This window comes from Crocodylus siamensis, chromosome 2 (assembly GCF_052110815.1).
Source record: "Crocodylus siamensis isolate JL-2025a chromosome 2, ASM5211081v1, whole genome shotgun sequence".
NCBI lineage: Eukaryota > Metazoa > Chordata > Crocodylia > Crocodylidae > Crocodylus > Crocodylus siamensis.
This window is the reverse complement of record NC_143396.1, coordinates 76881188-76903489: the sequence shown is the minus strand read 5'-3', so window position 1 is coordinate 76903489 and position 22302 is coordinate 76881188. Positions and strand designations below refer to the sequence as shown.

Here is a 22302-nt window from a genome sequence, read left to right as displayed (position 1 = left end):
TCCAAATTTGCCATCACAGGGTTGAACTACAATTCACAGGCAGCAAATATGACTTCAAAGAAGGAAACAAAAAACATTAGGACCAATTCAGCAAAGCATTTAAATATATGCTTAATGATCTAAAGTAAAATCAAAATTTTAAATAGCAGAATTCTGATGTTAGAAGGCAGGTTATCTATAGATTAAATTATATACAGGTCTTAATTGTGTATGTCAATAGCCTCTATTTATACAAGAGCTAAGTGGACAATCAGGCCACTGGCCAGAAAAAGTATTTGGCAATGGATACAATAGCAAAGGATTAGCACCAAATGGCAAAAGAGAGGATAAAATAGTGGGGGAAAGTATGACAGTTCTATGGACTTTTAATAAAATACAGAGTGTTTTAAAGTTTGCCTGAGTGTGACTATAGCTCTTTTAGATACATTCATTATTACAAATACAGCTTAATGCAAAAATAAAAAGGTGACAATTAGAAAAAAACTGAATCATTTTATTGCTGCTCTTTCCTTCAGAGAATCTGATGTCCTCACATGTGGTAACATTACACTGATGGCTCAACATGCCAATGCAATCATAACATTATGTTTTAAGCAGTGCATAGAATTGCTCTATGGGTAGATTTTATATAGTGTAACATATATAGGAGGGCTGTCACAAACCATTCAGTTATTTTAGCAGAAGAAGAAACATCATTGTTCCTTAAATTAATGTATCAATTAGAAAGCTTAATAATGTTAATTCAGATCATCATCTTGAAAGATACCTTTTTGCTGGCAAAAGACTCATGTTTGCACCATCAGCAAGTAGGCGCAAATAGAGACTAAACCTACCTACTTCAGCTTCCCTGAGAAGCCTAACAGAGGCAGGCCTGAGTTGCAAAGCAGCTCCAGCTCCAGCAAAAGAAAGGTTAGGTGTTTAACTTTCCATTTCTGCAGCATTTGAAGCACACTGCTCTTCCTCTGGCCACATCCAGACGAGCGCGGCCGTGAGGTACGTGGCACCACAAATGGCCATGAGGTATGCAGTGCCATATAAAGCACATGCAGATGTTCTCTGCGCTGCCCATGCATGCACTACTCCGCTTTTTTTTTTCCATGGGCTCCCCATCCCCGGGATATCCAGGGGTAAAAAAAAAACCTGTAGAAAAAAAAAAGTGGAGCAGTGCACGCATGGGCGGTGCACCACTCAAAAGCAGAACCAGGCTGCCAGCCAGGCTCCATGCTGTAGAGCCATCACTGCTGCAGCCCTGAGAAGCCCCCAGAACTCCAGATAAGGTTGCTGGGGCCAGCATAGTGCTCACTTGTCACCATGTCTCTCTGAAAATAAGTTGTGCTTCTTCTAAGAATGGGATAAGGTTTACACTTCTTCTGTATTTCAGCATTTCTGAACAAATGCTTTTCAATAATCTCACAATATATCAAACTCCATGGCACCACCTGAACAGGATGATAACTAGCACACAATGTAATATTTAAAAACAGACACTACAAAACTTTTATGCCATTCACTTTCTTTGGTACTCTCTCTGACTTAAGAGAAACATTGCACAGACCTATACTTGGGGAACAAACAGGAGGAGCTTGCTCTCCTGCTTGCAAGTAGTAAAATCGACCTGGTTGGCCTAGTGGAGACATGGTGGGATGAAACATTTGACTTGGCATTAGACATAGAGGGCTATAGGTTGTTTAGAAGAGATAGGAAGGGGAAAAAAGGTGGGGGCGTTGCACACTATGTTAGGGAACAGTATACCAGTTCTGCCTTCCAAACGGGACCAGAGGAAGTCTTAACTGAGACCCTGTGGGTCAAACTTCAAGGAGGGCAGGGGGAGAGGGATCTGGTGGTAGGGGTTTACTCCAGGCCACCACATCAGGAGGAAGAGCTGGATCTGGAATTTTCCAGACAGCTTGGGAGGCCGTGCTTGCAAAGGATGTTGTGGTCATGGGTGATATGAATTACCCTGACATCAACTGGGAGGAGCAGTCAGCCAGGTCTAGCCACTCACGAAGGTTCCTGACGTGCGTACACGGCCTACACCTCATGCAGGATGTACTCGTCCCCACTAGGGAAAATGCCATACTGGATCTGGTGTTAGCCTCTGGGGACAACCTGGTGTGGGATGTGCTAGTACAAGGGAGGCTAGGGGACAGTGATCATGAAATGATCAAGTTTGCTATTCAGAGAAAGGTGGGGAGGGTAACTAGCACAGCGCAAATGCTTAACTTTAGGAAAGCCAACTTCAATGTGTTCAGGGCAGGAGTCAGAGAGGCAGTCGGAGCCCAGGGTGTAGCTAGTATGGGGGTCCAGGAAAGGTGGTCCTTCCTCAAGGAGGCTATTCTTGGGGCACAGCAGGATGCAATTCCATTGCACAGGAAGGCAGAAAAAGGGTCCAAGAAACCTTCATGACTGAGCGTGGATATCCAAGAGGGCAAAGAAAAAAGCATACTGGCGGTGGAAGCAAGGGGCAGGGACAAAGGAGAAGTACACCTCCCTGACCCAAACCTGTAGGGATTTGGTAAGGGAGGTTAAAGCAGCACTTGATCTTAGATTAGCTTCTGGGATTAAGAATAACAAAAAGTCCTTCTTCAAGTATATAGGTAGCAAGAAGAAGTCTTGGGGTAACATTGGACCCCTATGGGGCAGGGCAGGGCAGGGCAGTTGGTGACAGACACGCAAGAGAAGGCAGAACTCTTTAACAAGTTCTTTGCCTCCGTGTTTCTGTCTGCTGACAATGGGGTGATCTCGGGTGCTAGCATAAAGAGGCCCAGGAAGGATGCAAGTCCCCCGACTGTTAGTTCAGACGTAGTTAAGGACTACCTGGAGGGCTTATATGTATCAAGTCGGTGAACCTGGATGACCTTCATCCGTGGGTGCTGAGGGAATTGGCTGGTATCATTGCGGAACCATTGGCATGGCTGTTTGAGGACTCCTGGTGCTTGGGGCAAGTCCCTGAGGACTGGAAAAGGGCCAATTGGTCCCTATTTTCAAGAAGGGAAGGAAGGAAAAGCCTGGCAACTACAGGCCAGTCAGCCTCACTTCTATCCTGGGGAAGGTCTTTGAAAAAATTATCAAGGGCCACATTTGTGAAAGCCCTGCACGGGAAGTGAAGTTGAGGGGTAACCAACATGGGTTTGGTGCAAGGCCAATCCTGCCTGACTAACCTGGTCTCTTTCTATGACCAGGTAACAAAGAGCTTAGATGGGAAGGAGGAAGTCGATGTCATCTTCTTAGACTTCCAGAAGGCCTTCGACACAGTGTCCCACCCAATTCTGGTGGGCAAGATGAGGGACTGCAACAATGAGAAATGCTCAGTCACATGAGTGGCAAACTGGCTCCAGGGGCACACCCAGAGGGTGGTGGTGGACGGGTCGATGTCAACCCGGGAGGGTGTGGGCAGCGGAATCTCCCAGGGCTTGGTCCTTGGGCTGATGCTGTTCAACATTTTCATTAGCAACCTGGACAAGGGTGTGAGAGCACCCTGTTCAAGTTCGCTGATGACACCAAGCTGTGGGGTAAAGTAAATACACCGGCAGGCAGGGACCGCATCCAGGCAGACCTGGATAGGTTAGAGAAGTGGGCGGATCTGAACAGGATGCGGTTCAACAAGGAGAAGTGCAGGGTGCTGCACCTGGGGAGAGGGAACCAGCATTATGGTTATAGGTTAGGGGCTGACCCTCTCGGCAGCACAGAAGCAGAGAGGGATCTTGGAGTTATGATTGACTCCAGGATGAATATGAGTTGACAATGCGACGAAGCAATAGGCAGAGCCAACTGCACCCTGTCATGAATCAACAGGGGCATCACTAACAGGTCCAGAGAGGTCTTGCTCCCCCTCTATGCGGCGCTGGTCAAGCCGCAGGTGGAGTACTGTGTCCAGTTCTGGGTGCCGCACTTCAAGAGGGACGTGGAGAACCGGGAGAGGCTCCAGAGGAGGGCCACTCATATGGTTGGGGTCCTCCGTGGCCAGCCCTATGAGGAGAGGCTGAGGGACCTGAATCTCTTCAGTCTCCACAAGAGGAGACTGAGGGGGGGATCTTGTGGCTGCCTACAACCTTATCAGGGGCCAGCAGCAGGGACTTGGGGAAAGTCTGTTCACCAGGGCCCCCCTTGGGGTCACCAGGTACAATGGCCACAAGCTGAGGGAGGACAGGTTTAGGTTAGATATTAGGAAGAACTACTTCACTGTAAGAGTGGCCAGAGCCTGGAACAGGCTTTACAGAGAGGTGGTGCTCTCACCTTCCCTGGAAATCTTCAAGAGGAGACTGGATAGGCACTTGGCTGGGGTCTTATGACTCCTCCCACCCCCAGTGCTCCTTCCTGCCCATGGCAGGGGGTCGGACTCGATGATCTGTCTAGGTCCCTTCCAACTCATTGATTCTATGATGATACTTTGAAGATTTCTATTTCCAACTGATTTCATCCAGTTCAAGTGCTGTTCTCTTTTTCCATGTTTCTAAATTTTTCTTCAACATCTTTTTCTTGTATGGAATCAGTTGTGCCATAGATCAGTTCTGCCATAGATCTTACTTCTTTCACTTATTTTCAATTGATTCATCATTCTTATAAAATAGTTAGTCCAAACTTCGTTAATCAGTTCTCCATTTGTTTGAAGTATACCATGTTCATTTATAATATAGCCATCCCATTGTCCTTTGTTCTCTTGCCTTGGTGAAAATGTCCTCTTAGTTCATTATAAAGTCTATCACTGGCTACACTCTTAGCTCCAACTGTATTCCTTTTTTTTGCCTCTCTTTATGCCACCCAATCATTGTTCAAGCCTATGACTAGCCATTTTTCTTTCAATTGGTTTTTTTCACTTGAGAATTCTGCCACCAAGGGCCTTTGTATACGCCACAAAATTGGCCTTTAAAGCCGTTTAAATGCCCTTTTGCACCATTTTAATGGCGCATCTGTTTACACTGTCAGCGGCGTATTGCATGTTAAATGACTTTGGAAAGTAGCAAAATAAAACATATCTGAGGTATTTTAGTTTGCTACCTTACAGCTGCGGAGGGAAGCACTGGGCCCTGTGCAGCTGAGGAGCTGTGTAGGGAGCCCATGTAGGCACGTCTACTGAAGAAAAGGAAAAAAAAGCACCGAGCTTAATCTTTTTCTTTTTTTTCCTCCCTGAAGCCTGCCTGCCTGAGCTGCATGGGGGCCTGGTGCTTCCCTCCATGGCTGTGGTGCCCCCCAGGACTGCCTGGACCGGGTGCCTGCAGGTGGATGCCACCTGGGGGGTGCCACCACCACTGTGGAGGGCAGCACTGCCCCTCATCGTGGCTTAGGGACTGCTCAGCCCACCAGCAGCTTGCCCTCTCCCCCTGCCGCCAGGGACACCGGTAAGGATCGGGCCCAACCCTTGTGTACATGCCACAGGGATTTACTTCAGTTTAATTTGAAGGGGTTTTTTAAAAACCCACTGCTTCAATTTAGGGAGAATTAAACTGAATTAAATCCCCGTGGCATGTACAAGTAGCCCAACATTCCCTTCTTATTTGACTCAGCTTTAGTTTTGTCACTCCTAGGCTTTGCACCATTTCCATCATGGAAGAAAACTGGTACAAATTAAACTACATATCCTGGTTTATAGCCAGAACTTGTATGCAGTACTTTATTTTGGAAAGTTTTTTTCATATTCATCTTTAAGTTCCTACCCATTAGGATTTCCTAGTATCCAGGATCTCAGGTCCATTGGGAGAAGGGGCAAATAACACACATGCCTCAAAGCATGTCCCCTTTTAAAAATATATAATTTAAACATTTAATATAATATGAATTCCACAAACATAGTTTTGTGGTTAACATTTCTTTTGTGTGAAATGATTTATTTGATAAGCAATTGATTCCCTTTCCCTGTGCCAAATATTGCAGCTTTTAGCCAAATGAGAATTCCCACTGCCTACCAAGAGATTTTCCGTATCAGTAAGGATTGTGGGACCAGGCACTTGCCTCACTTTTTGGAGACATTTTAAAATCTATTCTAGAATAACTTCTTGCAGAATGGAGCACACTTTATACCAAATGATCAAGTTAAAATAATTTCATTGCTGGTCCCATTCCAGTGGAAACTAGAGAGCTGTCCTGATTGTGCCTCTCCCATCAAATCTTTCTGCAAGGCAGCAAATGTCAAAGTGTGATGTGGAGTAAGAATGAACCAAAAAAATTGCATGAAACATCAATTTTTGAAAAGTGTATGCCAGAAAGTATAGCCTGCTGCTGTTTGGTAGTTTCACTAATTGTGATAAGTGTTCTGAACTTTTATGAACTGACACCTAAGTAACAAGAGCTACTTTATCCTATATTATAAAATCTATAGATTAGCCCTTGTTGCAAAATGTAACTTTTACAGTAAATACTTGCCAATTACTTTCTGGCATGAAAGCCTTTAATTAAATTATGCATATGAAATCTGACTGGGATTCCTTGAATCATGAGAGGATTGCCTTTTTCATAACCTATTCACTGTGTCAGGAAGAATAATCATAAAAGATATGGCAAGTAAAAGCATTTGAGAGAACATGTATTTCCCCAGCAATTTCATTCCACTTGACAGATATAAGTTTTCTACATGGAACTTTATTTCTATAAGTAGACGTTGTGTGTTGATTATTTTGAACTTGAAATCGCAAGGGACATGTTGTAATTAGATTTACTTTGGTTGGAATTGAAAATGTATTGTAGTTGTCAAAATGCCCAGGGCACATATTCTAATATAACTTCACTAAATTTATTCATATGTGGCAGAGACAGTCAATATTTGAGGTAGGAACTGTCAATAAAAGCAAAAACCTATTAATATGTATGTTACAGAAAGTGGCTTCACCAGTTAAGTACTATATCTTTGTTTCAAAAAAGAGCCACTACACACTTTGAAAAATGTGAGCTTGTAATGGAAAGCACCATTTGTCTTTCAAAAATGTGGTCTTTCAATACAACCCCTATAGTTTACTATAAAATCTAATGTAGTCTTAGGAAAACAAACTGGACAAGAGAAGCAAAAGCTAAAATATCTACTTACCATAGTGTTTACTCTCAGTAACACGGTGAAAAAAATCCCTTTCTGTTGTTTATGCAGAACACCCTGGTTTTTTGGTGGTGTCAAGGTGGTAGTGGTAGCATAGTATCTTTTATACACGCTGGCCTGCAAACCATACTGATAATTGTGGGAAGCCTCATTAGTATCTTTCAATGTGCATTATCAATCTTTCCAGTTTTTCCACCATGGCATGATTGTGCCTGTCTTTTACAATTTGTTTTAATCATTCTCCAGGTCTCCTGTTATGGCTGGAGGTCTGTTTGCCGTTGACCGAAAGTGGTTTTGGGAGCTGGGCGGCTATGATCCAGGTTTAGAAATATGGGGAGGAGAGCAGTATGAAATCTCTTTTAAGGTAAGTCATTGAGTTACTTCCATATATACTGCCTATTCTGTTCGGTATGATCCACGTTTTAGTAGTCTGGCCCCAAGTTTTGAATATGCCTTGTTATTGTTATGTCTTTACACATATTGACTCTTGCTATCATTAACTTCATTCCATAAAATTATTCTTTTGCTTTTATAAGGTATTTTCACTGTTTTCAGGGAAAAGTGCACCATACAATCATGAGCCAGATTCTAATCAAACTATTAAGTATTCAAACTATTAAGTGGACTTAGATGTCTGAGTGTGATTTTGTTCTACCCTGTTGAAGTCCCTGAAAGACAGTTTATGCAAAAAGTGGGTGGTTCCTCCTCCTCCCTGCTTTTTTGTGACTCAGTCTTAAGGGTAAGATGATGGGGTGTTACAAAAGCAGATGCATTAATGTATTTTCATAGACTTGAACCCAGAATCACGCTATCTGCCTAAGTCCATTTACAGCCTTAATAAGACTATATGCCCCATGTGTCAGTCACATAGAAATTACAGTAGGAGTGCCATAGTAAATGCCAGATTTTTTAAGTATATTTCCTAATTGTATGTGGGGTTTTGTACTGCCTAGGTTAACTGCACAAATCTAGTCTGTGTATGCAAATCAATTATTTGCACCTATCTAGTGGCTTCTTTATAGAGGCTAAGTACAGGTATTCAAGAAGGTGGAAGTGCTCTAACTTTTGAGATTACTAAGATTAGGGCTGGAGCAAGTTAGCCCTTATGGGGGTTGGGGGGGCAGGGAGGTTGGATCCTTCCTGGGTGGTCCAAGCCCAGAAGGTAGAGGACATTCTTGCACACCTCCCAGCATGTCCTGCAGACTCCCTGAGCTGCCAAATACTCCCAAGCAGAACCAAATGACAGAGCCACCCCTGATTGGCTGGGGTGGGGGGGACATGACAGTTGCCCACCTGCACCTGATACACCAGACCATGGGTTTCCAGCCCCAGGCTTCTCTGACCTTACATCCTGGGCAGTGCTGCCCACAACCCAGGCTGCCCAGGCATCGTCCCCTTTCCCCTGTCCCTTCCCAATACCCTCTAGGGACACACATTGGGCTGCAGAGAAGTGCAGCCCAAGGAAGGGACTTGCCTTGTTTTAATTTGATGTTGAAGCTGCCACACTTTTACTGTATTTATTTGAAAAAAAAAACCTGTGGAACATTGCCTGCTCTGGAACTTGAAAACTTCTTCTAAGTTAACACTGAGAGAGTGATGAAATACCCTGGCTGCACCGGGCAGTTATGACATTGGTACAGTGACAGGTGTGGGTAGTTGTGGGGACCCAAGTTAAGAAACACAAAACCGTGGGGTAGCAGGGGAAATGCCACATGTGAAACTGCCACCTCTCGATTTAATTAAACGTTGCTGCAGCCAAACTTTGCATTTGTATAATAAAAAAAAAACTGTAGAAGGTTGCCTGCCTGGAACTTGGACCGGAGCCCAGAGGGCTGCCTATCTTCGCAGAGGCTGAACCGCTCCCCTGCAGCATGACCTGGGCACAGAGTGGCCTGGCCCGGTGAGCTGGTGGGCCTCTCGACCCCTCTCCCCCTTCCCCCCCCACCCCGTTCTGAGTACTCCTGCACCCTTTGGGGACTGGGCTGGGACCTCTTTGGGGCCCTGCACCTATACCAATAACTGCCAGTGGCTGGGATAGTGAGTTGGTCCTAAAAGGTGAGCTGAGTCAATGCCAGCCCTGGCAGCAGATCTCAGGTACCTGGTCCCTTTCCCCTCCCCTGTGATGCTGCTCCCCAGAGTAGGCCCCACTGAACGTGTTCCTGACTACCTGGACCATGGGTCAGCAGCTCCCACATGCAATATCTCCTATTCCTGGGCTTCCCTGTCCCCCAGTGGCAACACGTAGTGAGTGCACATGTACCCCCTGAGCTTGGTGGTGCACCCCTTGCAAAAAGCACCACCGATGCTGCCATCGGTGCCTCCCCCTCCCCCTCACTGCCAACACTGCCACTGGCGTCTGCAGGTGGTACCTGATTGCCACTGGATGCTGCCGACACTGCTGGCAGCATCCTCAGGTGGTCACCAAGTGCCGATTGGTGCTTACCACCCACACCACCCTCCACTGCCAACACCTCTGTGGCTGCCTGCGGGAGCTCCCTGCTTGGCCCATCCCCACCGCTGACGCTGCTGTGGTTGCCTGCAGGAACTCCCCATTTGCCACTGCCATGCCCCCACTGCCAACACTGCTGACGCCACCTGCAAGCGGTCACCATACCCCCCATCCTCCAGGGGCTTGCTGCATTCATGCCATCCCCCCAGCATCTCCCAATAAATGCACAGTATGGAGCATTCCCCCCATGGCTGCCATCCCCCTCTACCCCCGTGGGACAGTCATGAATGTTGCCCCAGTGAGGAGTCCCTAGAGCAGAGCTCTCCATGCCAAGGGAGTACGCAGCATATTGTCACCATAAATGTGTTGTATTACATTACCATTTCCTGAAACTCTGTCTATTAGTTGAAGGCACAGCCTGCCCTACCATTCCTGCCTAGTAGGGCAATGGTCTCCCTGCAGAAGGCAGCATTGATGGCACTTAGGGGTGTTGTAGATGTATTCCAAACGGTCTTTGACCCTGTGCATAAACTCCTTATCCTGGCATTGTGACTTTCTCAGTTCCGTACTGGTGAGGGTGGCCTGCCTGCCTGAGACAGCGGGTGGCCATCTGGAGACCTCAGTCTTGGAACTTCTCAGTGCATTCCTGGGCCCAGATAGCTCGTTCAAGTGCCAAACAAGTCCCCCATTGGGTATGACCTTGACAGAGAAGTGTGGGTCAAGCTGAACAAAGTGAGATCTGAATATGTACACTTCAAAACAACACTGTACTAGATCACCATCTTGGACAGCCCTCTGTGTAAATGCAGCATCCAGCAATCAGCACAGCACTTAATTGAAAGCTGAAATCTCTCCAAATGCCCAGACAGGGTAGATGGAATGTGCATACTGAACAATAATACCAGACAGTGGCTCTCAGCTGCCTGGAAGGATCAAGAGACCTAACATGAGTCACAGTCGGATATGGTATAAATGTTCATTACGGTGCTCTAACCTACAGTGCTAAAGTCTGATACTACATCCATCCAGGGTTATCTCAGAGCAGGATCTGCCATTTTTACTGCATTCAATGTACCTTGACCATCTGCTCAGTTATGGCTGTAGAGTACTTTCTGTGCACTTACCATGCAATAAGTGTAGCCTCTGTACCTAGCCATAACAGCCTTCAGCTAACAGACAGAATTTCAGGAAATGGTAATATAATACATTAATCAACCATGTTTCACTAAAATTGGATCTGAAACTAGAGTTCATATTTTCCTTTAGGATCTTCCTAACCTAACTCTAAATCGAATTCTAAACCCAGTGACATTCCTTTAACAAAATTAAGCATGTCAGTCATAAGTTATATTGTCCATCTGGCTGCATCTGAGTTTCAGCACTGATTAAAACAATGATGGCAAAGACAAACTACTGACTGAAATGCACAGGAAAAAAAACCCTGACAAGTCAGTATGCCATACTACCAGCTTGTCCTTCTGGGGGTTCTCCAGAACAACAAAACAACTCACATTCACTGTGTGGTTCATATGTTACTTCAAATCAGCTTTATATCATAACAAACAAAGTTGGAGGACAAGATCACTAGATCATGTTGTTTAGGACACATTACAGTAATTAGACTTCTGTATATTTAGGTATTTTCAGAGAGGCAAATATAAACTGACCCTTGGATCTGTCACATCTCTGCTGGGTCACCTACAATTGTATTTGTCCATTTCCTATTTTCCTGTTATTTGTCATTGTGAAGAATATAATTGGAATGCAATCCATTCCTCTTTGTATAGAAACCATGGTAACGGCACTGGAAGTTCAGATGCTAGATTGCCCCAGCCTGTTTTCTTCGAATGACAGATTCTTTAGAGACAGCAGTGTCACACTGGGTCCCATTTCAGTCACATCTCCTCATTCATCTCATTACTGTTTGTTGACCTTAGGGGCCCTGTCCTTCCTTATTAGTATTAGGGGGGAAAAACCCTTTAAGCAGCATTAGTCCAGAAGGAATCGTAACTTTCTATTGGTAGAGCTCAAGCAGAGAGAAGTTTTATGCAGACAGACTGCTATATCCATTGGAAAAGGGAAAAGGAAGAGTGAGAGGGAAGGCGAGAGAATTTGGGAAAAATATACTTTTGGATACATATATACTGAACTCTCCCCAAAAACTGCATTTTTCATCATTCCAAAGCTGTTTGCAAAATAGGTCAAAATCAGCTGGAAAACAATTTTCAGGGCTAGATTCACGCAGTTGGAGTAGGAGGTGATGGACTTCTCACCCACCCTGTGTAACAGCACAGTTGTTAAGGAATTCAACAGTTCTGGAAGACTTGGATGCAATTCCTCCTTCTGCCTCAATTCACAGCTTTATTCCATCCCCTAACAGAGAATGCCCTAACCACCAGCCTTCTAATGTATTCAGAGTAAGCCTACTCTCATTTTCTCCTTTTGATGTTGCACATCACAAGCAATTAAATATTCACTGAAGTAGGGACTGCAACACAAATGTCCTGCCTGCTGAGAGAGTATTCTGTATAGTCATTCTCTCTCGCTTTCTGGCTCAGTTAATATTGATGGATTTTATATGAAGCAGAACAGCTCCCACAGAGGGAAACCCCACCCCAGCATGCTCTACTGTCTGATGGCTAGGGCATTTGCTTGAGACCTAAGACTTTTTCTCAAGCAGGCAGAGAACCAATTTGAACTTTCATTTCCTGCCTTCCCGAATCATGTCATAATTACCAGGCTGTAGGATGGTCTGAGCTGGGTATCTCTCCATATCCTGTTGCGGTCGTTCTGTATTGTATAAAATTCTTAAATAGTTATTGAACTAGAGATAAATGAAGAGCCATTGTATCCTGGTAGCTGGGACACTTGTCTAAGTGGTGGCTTTCCAGTTCCTGTTCTAATGACTTATTTTAAGCAAAGTGGCATAGTATTGACAAGCAACACCCATTCCCTAAACAGGGGTATAATACTCTGGAGAGGTGGGAGATGTGGGTTTGAATCTTTTCAACAGAAGATTGATGCAAAAAAATTAAAGAATCTACTGAAAATAAAATGCTGGATTCCCAGAGGGAGCCAGCAGTCTTCATGGCACTGAGGCCCAGCTGCGCAGCCCACCAGGGGGAAAGGAGGAGGGGACAGCCAGTATGAAGGGCTGCTGGCAAGACTACAGCTCCAAGAAACCCCCGGGGGCTGTGGGGCAAGAGGAAAAAAAGGAAGAGGAAACTTGTAACTGGAGTAAGGGGAAGAGAGAGCAGCGTGCACATGGGGTCTGGCCACTCCTCACCTACCCAGAGGAGTGAACAGTGGAGCTGGAGATTTCACTGGCTTGGTCAGCCAGGACTGTGGACTGAAGGAGATGGATTCAGACTTGGGGCAGCTGCAGGCTGCTTTTGGGACTAAAGACTTGTTTGGGGACATCTGCAGAGGCATGGGGTAGAGTGGGGGGAATTAAGGTGATGAATGCATGTTACCACAGTGTTGATATTTCTTTCCCTTTCACCTGTTCCCTCCCATGGGCCCACCGGCTTGTGATCCCAACCCTTATGATTTTCTATATAAAAGTGGGGACTTCCCAATGCTTCTTGTGCCAGGTTCTGGGGCTGCAGGTTTGGCACAAAGGAGCCAAATGTGGGCATTTTCATAGTTCAGGGTATTCAGCTCTGGATATTTGGTGCAGGCTTATCTCAAATTCCAGTAAAATTCCTGTATTTGTTGTATCAGCTGGTTGTTGCTTGATGTCCTCTGGCCTACTACTGTGTGGAAAGGATCTCCCATGATGGTCCCTGCAGTGTGGAAAATTCTCTACATGGAGAAGTGTGAAGACCAGAAAACTAAAAAGATGGTTCACCGAGGCATCCAGTCATGGAATCCAGTCAGCTCCCCCATTATCAACTCTGCAAATCTGTGAATGTAATGAACATACAAAATATTCTTCCTTAGGCCCATATAGTTGAAGATTATATAAAAGGGACTGAATGGAGTAAGAGCAGTATCTTGGCTCATAAGATTCCTGACCACAGCCTGTCAAAAACTATGATGACTTACTATGAAACGTCAGAAGGATAATGTTAAAAATGAGTATGTATGAAGAACTAGATTAAGATACTTTTATTCTTTTTAAATACTGTATTTACTTAAATGTAAGATGAGGTTTTTTTCACCAATCAGCAGGATCATCTCCAACTATATTATCCCAGCCAAGACTTTTTCTAGATGGATCTAAAAATCTGCAAGGATGGAGTTTCACAACCTCTCTGGGTAACCTGTTCCAGTGCTTTACTACCCTCCTAGTAAAAGAGTTTTTCCTATCTAGCCTAAACTTCCCTTGATGCTACTTGAAATAATTGTTCCTTGTTCTGTCATCTGCCACCACTGAGAACAGTCTAGCTCCATCCTTTTTGTAACCTCCCTTCAAGTACTTGAAGGGTGCTATTAAATCCCGTCTGAGTCGTCTGTAGACTAAATAAGCCCAGTTCCCTCAGCCTCTCCTCAGAATTCATGTGCCTCAGCCCCCTAGCCATTTTAATTGCCCTCCATTGGACTCTCTCTAATCTGTCCACATCCTTTCTGTATCGGGGAACACAGTACTCCAGATGTGGCCTTACCAGTGCCAAATAGAGAGGAATAATCACTTTCCTTGATCTGCTGGCAACACAGCATGCCGTCTGCCTTCTTTGCAACAAGGGCACACTGATGGCTCATATTCAGATCATTGTCCCCTATGACCCCCAGGTCCTTTTCTGCAGAGCTGCTGCTTAGCCAGTCAGCCCCTGGCCTGTACTAGTACATGGGATTGTTCTATCCTATGTGCAGCATTTTGTGCTTTTTCTTGAACCTCATGGGATTTCTTTTGGTCCAATCCTCCAATTTATTGAGGTCTCTCTGAATCCTAGTCCTACCCTCTAGCATATCCACTACTCCCTCCAGGTTGGTGTCATCTTCAAACTTGCTAAGGGTGCATTCCATCCCACATTCTAGGTTGTTGATGAAGATAGTGCAGAAAATGGGCCCCAGGACCAACCCGTGGGGCACTCCACTTGATACTGCCTACCAACTACACAGAGAGCCATTGATTACTAGCCTTTGAGCCCAATGATCCAGCCACTTTTCTGTTCACCTTACAGTCCATCTATCCAACCTGTACTTCCTCAGTTTGCTTGCAAGAATGTTGTGGGAAACTGTATCAAAAGCTTTGTTGAAATCAAGGTATATCATATCCACTGCTCTCCCCACATCCCCAGAGCCAGTCATCTCGCCACAGAAGTCAGTCAGGTTGGTCAGGCATGACTTGCCCATGCCAAATCCATGCTGAGTCTTCCTAACCACCACCTTCTCCTCCAGGTGCTTAGAAGTGGATTCTTTGTGAACCTACAGCATGATTTTTCCAGGGACTGAAGTGAGTCTGACTGGTCTGCAGTTTCCTGAATCCTCCTTTTTTTCCTTTCTTAAAGAGGGGAACTATATTTGCCCTTTTCCAGTCATCCAGGATCTCTCCCATTCACCATGAGTTTTCAAAGATAATGGCCAATGGCTCTGCAGTCATATCAGCCAACTCCCTCAGCACCCTCAGGTGCATCTTGTCCAGCCCCATAGACTTGCACATGTCCAGCTTTTCTAAATAGGTCCTTACCTGTTCTTTTGCCACTGTTGGCTGCTTACCTCTCCCCAAACTGTGCTGCCAGGTGCAGTAGTCTGGGAGCTGACTTTGCCTGTGAAGACTGAGGTAAAAAAGGCACTGAGTACTTCAGCTTTTTCTACATCTTCTGTCACTAGGTTGCTTTCCCTGAGCTTGCTTTTGTTGCTGACATACTTATAGAAACCCTTCTGGCACCCTTCATGTCCCTTGCTAACTGCAACTCCAGTTGCACTTTGGTGTTCCTGATTTCATCCCTGCATGCCTGAACAATAGATTAATACTCCTCTTTGGTTGTCTGTCCATATTTCCACTTCTTGTAAGTGTCCTTTTTGCTTTTTAGCTCATTGACAGGTTCTCTTCTATGCCAAACTGGTCTTCTGCCATACTTGCTAGTTCGCCTACAAATTGGGTTGGTTCACTCAAGCGTCCTCAGTAAGTTTTCTTTAAAATACAACCAGCTCTCCTGAACTCCTTTCCCCCTCAGACTGGCCTCCCAGTGGATCCTGCCCATCGGTGTGAGTCAAGATCTACTTTTCTGAAGGCCAGGGTCCTTACTCTGCTGCTCACCTTCCTTCCTTTCCTCAGGATCCTGACCCCAATCACCTCGTAGTTGCTGCTGCCCAACTTGCCATGCCCATCTACATTCCCCACCAATTCTTCCCTGTTTGTGAGCAGCTGGTCAAGAAGAGCACAGCACTTACTCGGTCTCTCTAACACTTGCACTAGGAAGTTGACCCCAACACCGTCCAGAAAATTTCTGGATTGTTGTGTTGCTCTCCCAGCAGATGACAGGGTGATTTATGTCTGCCATGGGAACTAGGATCTGTGATTGGGAAACTTCTTCTAGCTGTTTGAAGAAAGCCCCATCTACCTCATCCTCCAGGTCTGGTGGTCTCTAGCACACACCCACCAAAACACCACTCTTGTTGCTCTCCCCTCTGACCTTAACCCAGAGACTTTCAACAGGCCTATCTCAGTTTCGTACTGGAGCCGAGCAATCATACAGTTCTTTTACATAAGGCACAACTCCCCTTCCTGTCCTTCCTGAACAGTTTATACATATTCATGACAGCAATCCAGTCATGTGAGCTCTCCCACCATATATTTATACCTGAAAAATTATAAGAAAATTATTCATTTTCCTCATATAAAATCTAATATTTGGGGGGGGGGCCTCTCTTATATTCAGTCATCTTGTATTTGAGTAAATATGGTATGCTCTGGAGGAATTATGAATGATTACTAAATCACCCTCCCTGACCTTTTCCTTTAATGGAAAGGAATTTGGGAATTTCGGTGTGAACTGTTAAGTTTCTGCAATCATTGTGTCCCCCCGAGGGTGCAGACATGTATGACACATTTATTCTGTAATAATTTTCTGCATATTTTGTTCCTATGTACTCTGTAGTAAGGAGTGGGTGGCAGGCTTCCTGAAGTAGGAGGAGTACAGCACCTGGCCACAAGTTGGCGGGATAGCCAGTTTTTATTGAGCAAATGGATGTTGTGGAGTGATACTGAAAATGGCAATAGATGTACAACACATACACCAGAGTAACTTCTCCAGTGTGTATTTACTTCTGAATTGCAACCAGAGAACAACACATCTTCCTGAATAAATGCTAAATAAATACACTCCAGCTCTCTCCTGAAATTAAGTAAAACTTGTCTGCAGTAAATGTTTTGCATGCCTGCCACCTTTGATTCTTCATCGCAGTCTTGCACTGTACCAGTTTATTAAAAGATACTCCTGGATCATCATTCAGGCTCAAAAGGTTCACAACTACAACAGACCAAAGATACTAACACATCAGCCTTATGTATATTAGAGTTCAAGGACAGGCAAAAAGGTGTGAGGAAGATCAGGTAGATCAGGTAGATGGAAAGGCAAATGGGTCAAAGGCAGCTTTGTCTTCAGGAAAGGTGTAGTGCGGGCATAATAAGAGAAAGAAAGGAGGTGTCTGAAGAGAGAGAAGGACTGGGCTAGAGAATAGCTTTTGTATTCAAGAAGAAGAATGAGATAAATATCTAATAAAATAAAATGATGCTACAGTGTAATTCATTAGTGTTGTCAAATGGTACAGGTTTTCACAAAGTTACTGTGGGCAAATCATTGGTGGGAAGGAGAGCACTATGAGTAGTTACAGAATTGAGTCTGGAATTGTAAGGAATAGGGGAAGGATGGGGGAAAAAACTTCAGTTTTCAAAGTTTGCCTGAAACTTATTCCTTGAACTATAGGAGCCCATATGCTTCCATTTTATTCATGGCTCTTTCTGTGTAATAGCGCTGCAGATGACAACAATAAGCACAGCTCTGAGTACTGTGTTGATTAACTGCTATTTTGGAATCAGTGCACATGCATACTAGGTGGCTGTGGAAGGAGAGGGAGCCATATCTGTGTCTCAAAAATATTAATTCTTCATAAAATGGTTTTCCAGATTATTTTTTACATAAGAAATAATATACAAAATGTTATCTTTACAACAGCATAACCGCAAGATCCATTTTTTAATTAAAAAGATATATGGAATGCTGCTGATACATTTTGGCAGGTGATAAACTTTCTAAAGCTGGTGAAGTGCTGGAACTAAACTGATTAACAGCTCTCTTTCCAAATCACCAGTTAAGTCACTGTTTGTGTCCTGTATTTACATCTGTTAGAAAAATGGAGCCTTGAGGTAGTAATTTCCAAACTATATAGAGATAAAAGATAAGAAATTCATTTCCTGTGTTTACTAAAGAGTCTTTAAGATATGAATGGACATCCTAAATCATACGATGCAGAAAATGCCTTGGGTGAAATCCCAGGCTCCTTGAAGTCAATGACAAAGTTCCCAGTGACTTCAGGATTTCAGTCTTGATGAATTGCTCAAATTCTCAATACTTGCACATGGAGGATTATAAATCCGTTTGTAAAATAGCAAGATTACAGTAGATTTTATTATTTTGATTTCTCAAATATCTCGGTGCTTCAGTTTTTTGAAAGATATTTCTATTTTCCCTATACATTCACTCCAATAATGGCAATAACAATTAATATGTATCCAAGATCATATTACAATGCTTACTTACTAAGTTGTGTCTTATTCTACAAATGGTCATTCATTTCAGTAGGAGTAGTTCTGGAGTATATCCATTACCCCTAATGAGTAAATTTCTTACCTGGAATGTGTAACATTATTGCAACCTGTCAGTAGTGGCTGACATTTTCTAGAAGCACTCACTGATCCACACAATGGCTCTGTCAGGCTGGTAAGTACTAATAACATTAATTTATAGATGATAAACCTTAAGTACAGGGAAGTGAAGTGATTTCCAAAGTAGCAGATCCAGGATTTGAATTCTGGTGTGCTTGGTTTACAAGCAGCATGCAGTCCACTGTACCATACTACTTCACTTTCCTTTACTCAGCATTTGGTACTGTCCTGCCACTCAGGCATCCATCCTAGGGAAATTTTGCAAATTCATTGCTATTAAAATGAAAGCTAAGTTTGACATGTAATAACAGATCTTTTAAAAAAAATACCATCATACAATAACTGGAATTGTTACACTACATTTTGTTCACACGGTTTGGCCCAGGACAGGATGCCACACCTTGCAACAGTGAGCACACTGGGGCTTCTTTAGAAGTGAGTTATGCATGCTCACAATCCTCCCTGACTAACCCCATGCTGCGAACAGGCACGTGCACACTAGCCAGCTCAGTTCCCACTTGCAAACCATGATCTTTGGGACACATGATTCAATTAAATTATCAATATTTTCCTATTGGCATTTATTTTGCCCCATTTTTATACAGCAACATGATTCTTGCAAATGAGATTAAAGCTGCATAAAATAACAGAAAATACAATGTAAAAAAAAATTCTGTTCCTGAATGTTTTTAAAATGCTCTCCAATCTATTCTTTCTGATCCTCTATAGTTGCTTAGTTATTTGCGCTGTCACGTCTCCTAGAACTGTCTCTCCCATATCCCTACGGTCCCGAGTCCCTTCCATTATCATTGTCATTATTATTACTAATTTATAAGACAATTTCATGCACTGGTGGACATTGCCTGGCTTTTGGCAATCTTTCATCCTGGCTACAGAATCAGCCAAATCCTTAGAGATCAAGGTGTTGTGACTCTAGGAGGTCTTAAAAAAAAACCCCCAAACAGTAGAGAATGTAGATGTTGAGGGGAATTTCCAGCTCATTGAGAATCTAAGACCGAGTTCCCCAGTGGAACCACTGTTACTACTATAGCAATGATTCTCAACCAGAGTGCCATGATACCCTGGAGTATGGCTCAATATTATTACTGTTAGTTGTGCCACCTACATGATTCACAAGATAAAACCAGAGATTTTTAATATGAATCCATAGTGTCAAATACATTCTAACCTGTTGTGATTTATAAAGCCCTGCTGCAAAGCCCTCCTCACTAACCTAGAGAGGAGGGCTTTAAACTAGATTAATTGAGGGATAGAGAACAAAACCCTAAGGTAAGTGGGGAAGCAGGCAAATTGGAGGAAGCAGGAGCAGGAAATAAGGGAGGCTTTTTATTCCTCCTGAGAAAGTAGGGCAATCATCTAGTTACATTAGATGTCTGTACATGAATGTGCAGCACCTGGGAAACAAGCAGAAAGAATTGGAAGTCTTTGCACAATCACAGAACTATGATGTGATTGGAATAAAAGATTTGGTGGGATAGCTTAAATGGCCAGAGCACTGTCATGAATGGATATAAATTCCAGAAAAGACAGGCAGAGAAGAAGAGGAGGAGTTGTGCTTGATGTAAAAGATCTGTATGATTCCTCAGAGCTCCAGTACGAAACTGAGATAGGCCTGTTGAAAGTCTCTGGGCTAAGGTCAGAGGGGAGAGCAACAAGGGTGACTTTTTAGTGGGAGTGTGCTAGAGATCACCAGATCAGGAGGATGAGGCAGATAAGGCTTTCTTCAGAGAGCTAGCAGAAGTTTCCCAATCACAGGTCCTGTTCTCATGGCTGACTTCAGTCACACTGACATCCATTGGGAGGGCAATATACCAATACAAAGCAATCCAGAAAGTTTTTGGAATGTGTTGGGGACAACTTTGTGATGGAAGTTTTGGAGAAGCCAAGTAGGGGCCATGATTTGCTTGACCTGCTGCTCACCACAGGGAAGAATTGGTGGGGAATATACAAGTGCATGGCAAGTTGGGCAGCAGCAACTACAAGATGATTGAGTTCAGGATCCTGAGGAAAGGAAGGAAGGAGAGCAGATAAAGCTCATTGTATGGTAAGTTAGTAACCTACAGTGCCCTAACTCCATTTTTCAGACTACAATATAACATAGTGCAAAGAAATGATGGGGGTGGCAGAGGTATTAATTGCCCAGAAAATAATGTTTTCCATAGGCTTGGATTTCTAGAGAAACTGAAGCTTCTTCTCATATTCTAATACAGTTATCTTTTAACATTAATGATGGAACTGTATTCTAAAATCACTACGTATGTAGCTTTCGTCAAGAGAAAATGTGTTAATGGATAAATTCAGACCGTCCCTTCTTACAATTTGGTCATTGTTGATGTCCTCATTGCAGTATTTGTGTAGTTTTAATTGCCTGCAAATACTATTTGAAATGATCCTAACATTCATTTTTAGAGCTAATATATCTTTATCTGATTTTGCATGTAGTCGATATCCTTATAGGGGAGGTAGCATTGCTGGAGCTTAGGCAACTTTTTCTGAAAAGGTTAGATGCAAGAGGCAAATTATGGAAAACAAGGGCAACAAACAGTCACCTTGGAAGATGCCCCAGCAGATATGAATATTGAATAGCTTGCAATCTAGATAGCCACATTCTTCCACATGATCAAAGCTAAATCTATAAACTTATGAATTTATGCTTGATACAGAGACAGAGCAACTTTAAGCATCTTTCTATAGATCCAGTGGGGTAAATTCAAGTCTTGTTCTAAAGGCAGCTCTCTGGTGATCCTGCCATAATACATAACTAGTCATTTGTGCTGGGGAATCAAAGACAGACAGATATAATGATAAACTTCCCTTTTGTGCTTGTAAGTATAGAAATTGGCATGCCTTCTCTATACTAGCCCAATAGGCAGTAAGGCTCAGGACTGAAATTTAACTTTGTTTTTGTCCAAGTATTTAATGTTTAATTCTCTCAGTCTCTTTCTGAATAAACCAGTCAGACCTTAAAATGAGTTTTCTGATTTGTTTGCACCCTTATCTTTATGTGGCTATAAATCCAGCCCCATGGAATAAACTGAGTGATGCGTGCAGATGTGAAATAACACCCCTTTTTTTGGAGATGTTTTCTCCTTCGACATATTGGAGAGCAGTCCAGTGTAAGTTACATTTATTAGATTACAATGTGTGTGTTTCTCCCTCTCCCCCTTCTCCAGTCTGCCTGGGCCTGGTCACTCATTTAGCACGTGCAGTCCAGGAGCCCCAACCCAGGCATGGAGTGTACTCTGAGTGCCAGTATGGATTTTCTTTTGCCTTTCCTCAGTATTTCCATTGGTTTCTTGGTGACTCAAATATGCAGGTTCAGGTCATCATACCCTGAAAATAAATTCTCCTCTACAGATGCTGATTATGATTATTATAGTATTAAATCTAAGTATTAATCATATCGATCAATATTATTGATTATTGATATGTTAATAATGATGATGTTAAAAGATTGTATTACCATAGTACAGGGATGTCATGTCAACCAAGACAGTAGTCATATTGAGCAGTTATTTACACATCATAGATATCCTGGGTGCATCTAGAAGAGACATTTACTGTGGAACTGACTAACTAGCTCTGCAGTCAGCATCTGTATGTGTAGATCTCTATTACGGCACAGGAAACTAACAAACTCTGCGGCAGGGTAGTACTCATAAATACAAGTACTACCCTGCCGTCAAGTTTTTACATGTACAGCAGTGCACATGTAGATGCTGACCCAGCTGGCTAGGGCATGACAGTGCTTCAGTGTTGGGTGTTGCCTGCCAGCTAGCCCCATGGTGATACACTCTTGTGCCCCAGCCAGCCCCTCCTTAGCACAGTGACCCCCTGGGCCCCTGCCAGCCTGTTCCAACCAGGCTCGATGTGCTGCACATGAATAAACTCTGGAGCTGATTGCTCCCAGGTGCACATTCAAAAGCTCTGGAGTTTATCCATATGCACTAATTGCACATGTAGATGTGTCCCTTT

The 22302-nt window shown here is 43.6% G+C and overlaps 1 protein-coding gene across 2 annotated transcripts in view; it reads left to right on the top strand.

Moving 5' to 3' along the window:
- GALNTL6 (polypeptide N-acetylgalactosaminyltransferase like 6) overlaps window positions 1-22302 on the top strand; it is a 961474-nt gene that overhangs the window by 881998 nt on the left and 57174 nt on the right. For both annotated transcript variants that reach the window (XM_090036188.1, XM_090036189.1), the window contains one exon: window positions 7271-7388. In XM_090036188.1, the coding sequence (XP_089892314.1) occupies window positions 7271-7388 (118 nt within the window). The remainder of the gene's footprint in view (window positions 1-7270; window positions 7389-22302) is intronic.